The sequence below is a fragment of the Mytilus edulis genome, chromosome 3 (genome assembly GCF_963676685.1).
Source record: "Mytilus edulis chromosome 3, xbMytEdul2.2, whole genome shotgun sequence".
Lineage (NCBI taxonomy): Eukaryota > Metazoa > Mollusca > Bivalvia > Mytilida > Mytilidae > Mytilus > Mytilus edulis.
Window position 1 is genome coordinate 89427392 of NC_092346.1, and position 13404 is coordinate 89440795.

Below are 13404 nucleotides of genomic sequence, written 5' to 3' on the forward strand. Positions count from 1 at the left end.
ATTAGTTGCATTGAAATGATTATCAAAACAATAACGGTAAATAGACAAGTAAATAGTAAAAATGTTCAATAAATATTTTATGAATAAAATCTCAACAATAATTAATTAAATTTATTCAAAAACATTTACTAGAGACAGAGACATATAATTTTATAGGAGTTTAATTCAATGAATACAAAACGGTATATGCATATTCATTTTCGTTCATTATTATATTGTGGTTAATAACTACGACCATTCGTCAGCTGTGCGCTTTTAATTACGTATATTGTCGATAAGCTATAAGAGTTAAACAGATTTTATTTTTTCCCAGAATTCAATAAATCGGGCTAATACGTCACGACCCACTCGAGAATTCAACCAAAAAAGTTACAAATACTTGATTTTCTCCGTTATTAGAAGGAATATAAATTTAAAACTTTGCAAATGTGTTTTTTATGTTACTGTGCCTAACCGATCACCTTTGGGGTATTATAATACCTACAGTGTTACCTGGATAAAAAATTGTCAACACAATTTGTCCATTTAAACTGTACAATAGGTTTTGTGAGAGATTATCAATAGGTGGTCATTTAACTACCTGAAAAAAAAATTTAGTGCAAAAAACAACCAGGTAAAATCTACAGGTAGTTAAATGACCACCTATTGATAATCTCTCACAAAACCTATTGTACAGTTTAAATTGACAAATTGTGTTGACAATTTTTTATCCAGGTAACACTGTAGGTATTATAATACCCCAAAGGTGATCGGTTAGGCACAGTAAGATGAACATAATTAGATGATGAGTAAAAAATCGCGGAATTTCCCTTTAAAAAAAATAGAATTTCTTGTCTATGAGCTATCAAATAGTGTGTGTCTTTGTATGTTGATATTTGTTTTTTGTTGCAGTTCAGTGTTTCTGTTGTTTGTATTTTTCCTTGTATAGTTGATGTGTTTCCCTCTGTATTAGTTTGTAACCCGGATTTTTTTTTCACTTCATTAATTTAGGGTTATTGAACAGTGGTATACTACTGCTGCCTTTCTTTATCTATAAAATAAAATGTCTGCAGATATTATAATAACAAACATATCATTTATGATTTTTCTAGTATTGAATTTTCAATTGCAGTACTTACAAATTTAATGAAAAATCAACAGTGTAAAGTTTATTATTAACAGCAAAAAGTTTATTATTTTTATTTTTATTTTTAAGTAATCTTCATATAAACAAGAAGGCACTGAAAAACAAAGCAGTTAGCTTCAATTATTTTCTGAATTCAATTTAACGTTTGTATTATCAACAGTTCAGAAGGCTCTATCCCTTTCAAACATATTTGAATGTTTTGATATTAAAAAGAAGATAGTTAAATGTGGTTATGTATGATGAAAATATACCAAAATTTGACAATTAATTAAAGACATATTTGATTATAGTTTGTAGAAAAGGAAACTTTGGATTGTATAGAACAAGATGGTGATGACATAGAGGATCACTCAGAACAACTACAAGAATTATTACAGTCACAACTAAAGGTGTGTTCTTAAAATCATTAGGTGCCCTAGATTCACTCAGACAAATTGAAAAGTGATTAGACAGAAATTGTGCTTGTCTGTGTAGACTGTTCTCAAACACAATATAGACATAACTTTTGAACACAAAGTGTTAATATAAAAAAGTAGATGTGGTATGATTGCCAATAGTGAAACAATCCTCTACAAGAGACCAAATGATACAGAAATTAACAACTATAAGTCACCCTACAGCCTTCACCAATGAGTAAAGCCCATACAGTCAGCTATACAGTCAGGATTCTACTTCGTTAAAATTATCTCCCCATTACGCCAGTTCATTTTCACAATCGTAGAAATGGAAGACATTGTAGGGATGACGCGCTGCCAATTTTCCTCTTGGTAACCGATAAATTTTCATCCACATTGCACCATTACGATCCTTATAGGTCAGTTGTATTTTAAAAGACAAATGTATCAACTAGCTAATGAGCATCAGTTAATGATCTTGTCTGCATTGATTCAACTTAAAACTATTGTCTGATTGGTTGTTAGGTGGAATTTTCGAAAATTCATAAACATTTAAAAAAATTCTAATTAAATATTTCGTGGAAGGGCAGACTAGATTTTTTTTTATTAGATTTTTATATTATTAGATTAGTTGTTGAAGACTAGAAACCCTGGTTATCACACAAAAAATTATAATTTTTCGAAGATATGCATTTTCATCATCCAACACACCTACTCTGTCTTTGTGATTCATTAGATAGGTATTTCACTTGACCCATATATTTCATCTTTTAGTACTGTGATTTTTTTATGTTATAAAGTCAACCTGTAGCTTTGATATATAAAAATGATAGAATCTGAAGGGAAACGATGTATGAAATATTCTTGCTTTGTACGATATCAAGACAAAATATTAAACTCAAACACGCCCTAACATAAAAAGGTGCACTCAATTTTCTCTTTTCGATACAATTGTTACCCATTTTTTGGAATTTTTTCTTGAGTCACATAATGGAAGGGCAGACACGAAAATTACTGAACTGATAGATTGATATATTTCCGTCCGTGGTAATGCATTTTCTACATCCAACTTGAAAGATACCCATGTCGTTGACTTGATATTTAATTGTTTTGCTTAACTATGTACTAGATAAATTGAAAACTTATGCAAATGGTGTTTTTGAAATAAAACACTTCATAATTGAGAAGAAAATTGTAATTTTGTTTCTTTCTATTAACTTTTAAATTTTTTGTCACTATAGTAAACATTACAGTAAGCATTTATCGCCTTCTCTTAACAAAGAGCTTCGATTCTTTTGTTCTATTTCAACCAGGTTTCCGACTGTATAAAAGGCCCTGAAATCACAAATGTAATTAATTTGCAAAAAATCAAGTTTTCTGTTAAAGGGAAAATTCGCAAAAAAATAAAAATTTGATATTATGTTCATCCTAAATAAATAAGCATATTCCCAAAATATTAAAGGTTTATTTGTCTAGATGTGTGAGTTATTAGATTTTTAAAATCGACTCTCAATTCTCGGGAAGACGCCATCTTGAAAACTAATGACCACGGATATCTAATTACCACAAAGTCCTAGTACCCAGCATGACATGTCCGTTAATCAGTGTTAAAATGACTTGTCAAGCTGATGGATTTTCTACCCGACCAAGTAATGGAAGAAGTCTACATAGTTTCCAAGATCATCAAATCAAGTAATGCTTCACTGAAATTGATAAGAATATTTCAAAAAATACTTTACAAGACATCTTAAATTTTTTAGAGGGTTAAATAATATTCAGCGTCCAATGCTGAAGTCAGATTAAAAAGCTGTAAATGACATAAGATCGTATATTGGTTTTAGCTCGTCATTAAATTTTCATTTTTGGCACCGAGATACAGTATCAAATATTGTATAGGAATTATGCTATAATAATGTTATAGTAGTCTCAATATTAATAAAGTGAAAAAAAGTTGGGAGATACTTATTGTGGATGAATTATAAAATGAGATTTATCTCTTTTGAAAAAGTTTTTTTAAATGCTTGTTTCTAACGTATATTTTTAGTTTATTTTGGGTTTTTACCTAACTTGACCAACGTTTAAAAACTTGTCCTCTTGTAATCATCATGGCTTAATACCGGTAATTACCGGGGTATTGTAAAAGGTGACATATTCGGGTATTCTAACGGTCGACTTCCTGGCAGGCTTGTTTGATTTAATACACAATGAACAAGGTCAATGAATCACGTGTGTGATCGCGAGTGAACCAGGTGTGCACAGGTAAAATTTATAAAAATATACCATACCAATATAAAACTGTCCGTGATATACAGCCTGTGTACAGAATTTAACAAAATTTAAGATTGGTTATAAGAATAGGTAGAGACCTGGGAACAGTATATATGTTCCTGGTATAGACCAAATCCCCATGTTATCTAATTTCAATTTTACTTTTATTTACATTTCAGCACCTATTCTTCCGTTTTATATACAATTTTCGGTCCCGTTATTTTTTAATCAGTTCGTCCCGTTTATACCCTCACATAGATACATGTATGTGACTTCAGAAAACAGTGCTATTTCAAAATGAATGCCGGTTTTTTTTTTTTTTTTATAATAGTTCATTTATTTTACATGTGGAATAAGAATACCAATTAGTAAACTTCGGACTATACAAATGTAGAATATACTGCGCAATTTTGCTTTCGTCTAACGAGATAAAAGAACTGAAAAAAAAACTGTCATATAAAAACAGGTACGCTCAAATCAAAAGAGAAAAAATATAAGTAAGTAAAAGTTAACTGAATCAGCAAAATTAACAACATTTGATATCGAGTGTATTGGTAATAAATTTATGTGTTTTTATAGTATAGCTCCTCCCATTATCCAAATGATATCAGATAATCTATATTATTTCATAAGATTAACCCTTCCGACCTCAAAAATCCCCTAAAATCGGAGACAATGTCTTATCGTATGTATCAGCTAAAATCTAATGCCAAACGCCAGAAGTAAAACTGATATACAGGTAATTTTTTTTCATTTGGTCATGGCTTTCAAATGTCTAAATTTAAGTGTTCCCGTATATATTTTGCCTATTTAGGCAACTAAATTGCTTTTGTCAAACTAGTTTTATTTTCCCTTTTTATAAAACATAAATAAATGATAGAAGTGTAAATAATTTCATTCAGACAACTAAATTTAATTTGCAGACTTTAACCGGTTCACTTCTTAGTTTTGAAACTTATTTAAATTCAAATTAAATAGTAGCACCAAATATAATTAAATAATTCCACAGCGATTCACTTGTATTTGTCAACACATTGAAAATGTATTTTAAATTTGTGTATTAAATACGACCTCCTGTCGTATAATTCACTGGTTCGAATAGACAGTCACACCTGGCACGGTGTGCCCTAGAGGCCAAGCTTATTACCGATCTGACATTTCACCTTTATACAGGCCTTTCACAGGTATTGTCGGAGAATAATACACACATCGCATATCCATAGTCATAGCACCGTAGATAGTAAAACGCCAATAAGCGTAAACCTATATATATATTGTCTTACCAGTTTAAGTTATATACTTTAATTTATTCACTTTATCGGTTTGAAAAGCATATATTAAAGCAAAAATAATAATAATAATTTCTTGTGCTGTCTACAAAAATAAATCGAAATATATACGGTAAATATAGAAAATTTATCCCATGAATGTGTACAACTACACGTCTGTGCGTTTTATTCTCTTATTATCGGATGGTTATTAGATATAGCATAAGTCATCTGCGCGCTTACGATTACGTTAAAATATGATTAAATACCAAGACTTTTAATGATTGTATTTTAAATCCCGGCATGCAAAAACCAGGAGAAAACGTCACGACCTACAGGAAGTAGTCAATATTTTTTCACTAATTATTGAATTTCTCCTTTATTACTGCACATATAGCGATAAAACTTTGTGAATATATATATCATGTTATAATGAACATATTTAAACCATAAGTAAAAAATCGCGAATTTTCCCTTTAAGGTTCTTATCAGGATAGATATTTGATCCCATATTAAAACAAAATGCATATAAAACATGCCTGAATTAGTTATCAAAAACATTAATATAACAGACAAGCACCATAGCCACATACACTTCTATCTATTTACAAGGTTTTCTAAGGTTTATGCTACAAATGTTTTTACAATCTTCATTATTTTTCAGGACCATCGTCTCATTAAGCTTTCAAAAAGAACTTTAAAATGTTCAGGGTCACACCATGCTGCTGATATGTTGATTACAAGGTCAACAGACATTTTACACCAGGTCAAAGTTCAGCTTATGATGAAGTCAGCCAATAGAAGTTTCCCACAAACAAAACAAACACTTGATCAAATCCTGGAAGAGCTGAAAACAGTCACCTTACAGGATATTGTCAAGTTGTAGGAACTATCATTAGTACCTGTATAGTATTTAATATTTGTATTAAGGAGGCTCACGGGTACAAAAATTTCAGCAAAAAATTTAACATTTGTTTTTTTCATTACAAATTTTATATTTATTCAACTAATAGTTATAACCTTATGATATGGTACAAAAGTCACACAAACAAATTGATTCTGTTAGGCCACAGCTGACTTTTAAAATGTTTATATCATTGAAAAAGCCCCAAATTATCTCCCTTTGGTGCAAAAATGCCATTTTGGGGCATTTAAATTGATATATCTATTTAAACTCATCGGTGACCTATATTTTTTAGCTCACCTGTCCCGAAGGGACAAGTGAGCTTATGCCATCACTTGGCGTCCGTCGTCGTCCGTCGTCTGTCGTCGTCTGTCGTCGTCGTAAACTATTTTAAGAATCTTCTCCTCTGAAACTACTGGGCCAAATACTTTCAAACTTTAACTGAATGTTCCTTAGGGTATCTAATTTATAAATTGTATCCGAAGTTTTGATCTATCAACAAACATGGTCGCCATTGCTAAAAATAGAACATAGGGGTCAAATGCAGTTTTTGGCTTATAACTCAAAAACCAAAGCATTTAGAGCAAATCTGACATGGGTTAATATTGTTTATTAGGTCAAGATCTATCTGCCCTGAAATTTTCAGATGAATCAGACAACCCGTTGTTGGGTTGCTGCCCCTGAATTGGTAATTTTAAGGAAATTTTGCTGTTTTTGGTTATTATCTTGAATATTATTATAGATAGAGATAAACTGTAAACAGCAATAATGTTCAGCAAAGTAAGATTTACAAATAAGTCAACATAACGGAAATGGTCAGTTGACCCCTTTAGGAGTTATTGCCCTTTATAGTCAATTTTTAACCATTTTTCGTAAATCTTAGTAATCTTTTACACAAATCTTCTCCTCTGAAACTACTGGGCCAAATACTTCCAAACTTTAACTGAATGTTCCTTAGGGTATCTAGTTTGTAACTTGTATCTGAAGTTATGATCTATCAACAAACATGGTCGCCATTGCTAAAAATAGAACATAGGGGTCAAATGCAGTTTTTGGCTTATAACTCAAAAACCAAAGCATTTAGAGCAAATCTGACATGGGGTAATATTGTTTATCAGGTCAAGGTCTATCTGCCCTGAAATTTTCAGATGAATCAGACAACCTGTTGTTGGGTTGCTGCCCCTGAATTGGTAATTTTAAGGAAATTTTGCTGTTTTTGGTTATTATCTTGAATATTATTATAGATAGAGATAAACTGTAAACAGGAATAATGTTCAGCAAAGTAAGATTTACAAATAAGTCAACATGACGGAAATGGTCAGTTGACCCCTTTAGGAGTTATTGCCCTTTATAGTCAATTTTTAACCATTTTTCGTAAATCTTAGTAATCTTTTACAAAAATCTTCTCCTCTGAAACTACTGGGCCAAATACTTCCAAACTTTAACTGAATGTTCCTTAGGGTATCTTGTTTGTAAATTGTATCCGAAGTTATGATCTATCAACAAACATGGTCGCCATTGCTAAAAATAGAACATAGGGGTCAAATGCAGTTTTTGGCTTATAACTCAAAAACCAAAGCATTTAGAGCAAATCTGACATGGGATAATATTGTTTATCAGGTCAAGATCTATCTGCCCTGAAATTTTCAGATGAATCAGACAACTTGTTGTTGGGTTACTGCCCCTGAATTGGTAATTTTAAAGAAATTTTGCAGTTTTTGGTTATTATCTTGAATATTATTATAGATATAGATAAACTGTAAACAGCAATAATGTTCAGCAAAGTAAGATTTACAAATAAGTCAACATAACGGAAATGGTCAGTTGACCCCTTCAGGAGTTATTGCCCTTTATAGTCAATTTTTAACCATTTTTCGTAAATCTTAGTAATCTTTTACAAAAATCTTCTCCTCTGAAACTACTGGGCCAAATACTTCCAAACTTTAACTGAATGTTCCTTAGGGTATCTATTTTGTAAATTGTATCCGAAGTTATGATCTATCAACAAACATGGTCGCCATTGCTAAAAATAGAACATAGGGGTCAAATGCAGTTTTTGGCTTATAACTCAAAAACCAAAGCATTTAGAGCAAATCTGACATGGGTTAATATTGTTTATTAGGTCAAGATCTATCTGCCCTGAAATTTTCAGATGAATCAGACAACCCGTTGTTGGGTTGCTGCCCCTGAATTGGTAATTTTAAGGAAATTTTGCTGTTTTTGGTTATTATCTTGAATATTATTATAGATAGAGATAAACTGTAAACAGCAATAATGTTCAGCAAAGTAAGATTTACAAATAAGTCAACATAACGGAAATGGTCAGTTGACCCCTTTAGGAGTTATTGCCCTTTATAGTCAATTTTTAACCATTTTTCGTAAATCTTAGTAATCTTTTACACAAATCTTCTCCTCTGAAACTACTGGGCCAAATACTTCCAAACTTTAACTGAATGTTCCTTAGGGTATCTAGTTTGTAACTTGTATCTGAAGTTATGATCTATCAACAAACATGGTCGCCATTGCTAAAAATAGAACATAGGGGTCAAATGCAGTTTTTGGCTTATAACTCAAAAACCAAAGCATTTAGAGCAAATCTGACATGGGGTAATATTGTTTATCAGGTCAAGGTCTATCTGCCCTGAAATTTTCAGATGAATCAGACAACCTGTTGTTGGGTTGCTGCCCCTGAATTGGTAATTTTAAGGAAATTTTGCTGTTTTTGGTTATTATCTTGAATATTATTATAGATAGAGATAAACTGTAAACAGGAATAATGTTCAGCAAAGTAAGATTTACAAATAAGTCAACATGACGGAAATGGTCAGTTGACCCCTTTAGGAGTTATTGCCCTTTATAGTCAATTTTTAACCATTTTTCGTAAATCTTAGTAATCTTTTACAAAAATCTTCTCCTCTGAAACTACTGGGCCAAATACTTCCAAACTTTAACTGAATGTTCCTTAGGGTATCTTGTTTGTAAATTGTATCCGAAGTTATGATCTATCAACAAACATGGTCGCCATTGCTAAAAATAGAACATAGGGGTCAAATGCAGTTTTTGGCTTATAACTCAAAAACCAAAGCATTTAGAGCAAATCTGACATGGGATAATATTGTTTATCAGGTCAAGATCTATCTGCCCTGAAATTTTCAGATGAATCAGACAACTTGTTGTTGGGTTACTGCCCCTGAATTGGTAATTTTAAAGAAATTTTGCAGTTTTTGGTTATTATCTTGAATATTATTATAGATATAGATAAACTGTAAACAGCAATAATGTTCAGCAAAGTAAGATTTACAAATAAGTCAACATAACGGAAATGGTCAGTTGACCCCTTCAGGAGTTATTGCCCTTTATAGTCAATTTTTAACCATTTTTCGTAAATCTTAGTAATCTTTTACAAAAATCTTCTCCTCTGAAACTACTGGGCCAAATACTTCCAAACTTTAACTGAATGTTCCTTAGGGTATCTATTTTGTAAATTGTATCCGAAGTTATGATCTATCAACAAACATGGTCGCCATTGCTAAAAATAGAACATAGGGGTCAAATGCAGTTTTTGGCTTATAACTCAAAAACCAAAGCATTTAGAGCAAATCTGACATGGGTTAATATTGTTTATTAGGTCAAGATCTATCTGCCCTGAAATTTTCAGATGAATCAGACAACCCGTTGTTGGGTTGCTGCCCCTGAATTGGTAATTTTAAGGAAATTTTGCTGTTTTTGGTTATTATCTTGAATATTATTATAGATAGAGATAAACTGTAAACAGCAATAATGTTCAGCAAAGTAAGATTTACAAATAAGTCAACATAACGGAAATGGTCAGTTGACCCCTTTAGGAGTTATTGCCCTTTATAGTCAATTTTTAACCATTTTTCGTAAATCTTAGTAATCTTTTACACAAATCTTCTCCTCTGAAACTACTGGGCCAAATACTTCCAAACTTTAACTGAATGTTCCTTAGGGTATCTAGTTTGTAAATTGTATCCGAAGTTATGATCTATCAACAAACATGGTCGCCATTGCTAAAAATAGAACATAGGGGTCAAATGCAGTTTTTGGCTTATAACTCAAAAACCAAAGCATTTAGAGCAAATCTGACATGGGGTAATATTGTTTATCAGGTCAAGGTCTATCTGCCCTGAAATTTTCAGATGAATCAGACAACCTGTTGTTGGGTTGCTGCCCCTGAATTGGTAATTTTAAGGAAATTTTGCTGTTTTTGGTTATTATCTTGAATATTATTATAGATAGAAATAAACTGTAAACAGGAATAATGTTCAGCAAAGTAAGATTTACAAATAAGTCAACATGACGGAAATGGTCAGTTGACCCCTTTAGGAGTTATTGCCCTTTATAGTCAATTTTTAACCATTTTTCGTAAATCTTAGTAATCTTTTACAAAAATCTTCTCCTCTGAAACTACTGGGCCAAATACTTCCAAACTTTAACTGAATGTTCCTTAGGGTATCTTGTTTGTAAATTGTATCCGAAGTTATGATCTATCAACAAACATGGTCGCCATTGCTAAAAATAGAACATAGGGGTCAAATGCAGTTTTTGGCTTATAACTCAAAAACCAAAGCATTTAGAGCAAATCTGACATGGGATAATATTGTTTATCAGGTCAAGATCTATCTGCCCTGAAATTTTCAGATGAATCAGACAACTTGTTGTTGGGTTACTGCCCCTGAATTGGTAATTTTAAAGAAATTTTGCAGTTTTTGGTTATTATCTTGAATATTATTATAGATAGAGATAAACTGTAAACAGCAATAATGTTCAGCAAAGTAAGATTTACAAATAAGTCAACATAACGGAAATGGTCAGTTGACCCCTTCAGGAGTTATTGCCCTTTATAGTCAATTTTTAACCATTTTTCGTAAATCTTAGTAATCTTTTACAAAAATCTTCTCCTCTGAAACTACTGGGCCAAATACTTCCAAACTTTAACTGAATGTTCCTTAGGGTATCTAGTTTGTAAATTGTATCCGAAGTTATGATCTATCAACAAACATGGTCGCCATTGCTAAAAATAGAACATAGGGGTCAAATGCAGTTTTTAGCTTATAACTCAAAAACCAAAGCATTTAGAGCAAATCTGACGTTGGGTAATATTGTTTATCAGGTCAAGATCTATCTGCCCTGAAATTTTCAGATGAATCAGACAACCTGTTGTTGGGTTGCTGCCCCTGAATTGATAATTTTAAGGAAATTTTGCTGTTTTTGTTTATTATCTTGAATATAATTATAGATAGAAATAAACTGTAAACAGCAATAATGTTCAGCAAAGTAAGATCTTCAATTAAGTCAATTTGACCAAAATTGTCAATTGACCCCTTAAGGAGTTATTGCCCTTTAAAGACTTTTTTCACAATTTGTTCATCATGTTGACTTACTTTAAAAAATCTTCTCCTTTGAAACTGCTGTATCAATTTCAGCCAAACTTAGGCTAAATGAGTTTCAGAGTATCTAGTATAAATTTTATATTTTATTTCCTTGTATGTCAAGAAACATAGCTCCTATGGCTAAAATAGAACATAGGAGAAAATGATTATTTTTTTGGCTTTTGAAGAAAATAGGACGATCCAAAAAACATTTAAATAAATTGAAAAGCCAAAATAATCATTGATGAGAGATTTAACCAAAAGAATTAAGGTGAGCGATTCAGGCTCTTGAGAGCCTCTTGTTATTATTGTTTTCAAATAAGCTGTACATAAACTAAATAATTGTCAAATTTAAGCAATACCTGTAAATTAGCTCTTATTTTATTTCGATATTACCTCTATTTTTCCTATTAGTTCAACAGAAAAAAAGGACATTAACAAAAACGTATGCTTCTTTTGAGATTGTGAGCTTAAATAAACAATGACCCCATTTTTTATTTCATTTTTATATTAAGTGTATGAAAAAGTTCATTTATAGAAAAATATAGATAAATCCTATATTTAAAAAAAAAACTATTTATACCCGCAAGCCCCCTTAACTCAGTTTCTATGATTTATTCTTTTATATGGAAAACTTGTATAAAAGCCAATGGACGATTCTGAGCACTTGGTTTAGATTGATATGTTTAGGCTTGCAAACTGTCTTGATGACAGTTGTCCACACCGGGAACATGTGGTTCAAACAAGAATACCTTAGAATCTTATTAAGTGTTGACATTTTATGATTGTTTTCTGTCTTATTTTATAAAAATTACCCTCTTTCAATAACCCTTAATTCTTTTACATTAATGTGAAATGGGAATTATTGAAACAATATTTGTTGTTAAATATGAATATCAAAAACATTTTTATATGAAATTTATAAATATATAACTTTTCAGCCATCAGAATGAATGTAATAATTGACAATCAAAGGTTAGTATCAAATCAAATCCAATGTGTTACAAAATTTACTACTTATGGTTGTTAAAGCTGGATTCCTTTTTATAACCCTTTATACACTCTATAAATAGATGACGTGTTTCATAATTATCTATGTTATAATCATTTACATTATTTAATTTAAATGTAGTTGTTACTCCAAAATATGGTTGATTTTGTTATATATTTAGATGTATTGTAATAAGTTAATTTTTATGTTTGCTTTTTATAAATCTTTACATTTTATTACTATTATTGTATTCCATAGATGAAAAATATATATAATATTCATTTAATGTTTACAGTTTATTCCTATTTATACTATTTTTTCATTTTGTCGAAACATTTCTGTTTGAAATTATTGGTACTGTCAACTGATAATTTAATGTACTGGTACACAAAATAATTAAATATAGATTCTGTGTCCAAGCTTTGCTTACATTCTCTATTCTACTATTTTTTCTGTTAAATATATCATAAAATTCTGTCTTCAAAATTTTTTAAGGTGTGTGCCATAGGTTCCTGAAATGTCTTTAAAGCAGAAGGTAGAACTAAGAATTTTCAGATCATTTTATGCAAAGAGCAGTGACAGGAACTGCATTTCAATGAGATTGGTAAATTTCAGACATATATCTTCATTTTATTTGTACAAAATCTGTTCCGTTTGATTAGAATAAGAAAGAGAGTTTTCCAAATGTATTTTCTGTATAAATAATTTGAGAGTGAAGCTGTGCACATTAACTTTAACTGTTATTGTACTATATTGTAATACATTTATAATAAAAAAATTAACATCATTAACTTCTATCTGTGGTCTAAATTACAAGAAGCTTTTGTTATCTGTGTTGGACTATAAGGTTTATTCACTAGTAAATATTTGTCAAAGACATAACATCCATTCAGGCAGCAGTTATTATGAATTAAATAAATTTCGTATTTTTATAGATAAGTTTAAAAAAGAAAAGTTACGGAACACAAGACATGTTGAGTTGACGTTGATGATGATGACAATGACCACATCAATAATGGTTTAGTGTTCTACTTAAGTCACTTGTAATCCACCATTTTC

General features: G+C 30.9%; 2 protein-coding genes across 3 annotated transcripts in view; one reads left to right on the top strand and one right to left on the bottom strand.

The window, feature by feature from the left end:
* The window catches only part of LOC139514633 (uncharacterized), a 28668-nt gene extending 22661 nt beyond the window's left edge, over positions 1–6007 (top strand). For both annotated transcript variants that reach the window (XM_071304082.1, XM_071304083.1), the window contains exons 13-14: positions 1417–1515; positions 5722–6007. In XM_071304082.1, coding sequence (XP_071160183.1) covers positions 1417–1515; positions 5722–5943 — 321 coding nt within the window. In that variant the 3' untranslated portion in view covers positions 5944–6007. The remainder of the gene's footprint in view (positions 1–1416; positions 1516–5721) is intronic.
* LOC139514647 (uncharacterized) overlaps positions 1–13404 on the bottom strand; it is a 369289-nt gene that overhangs the window by 295503 nt on the left and 60382 nt on the right. The window lies entirely within an intron of this gene.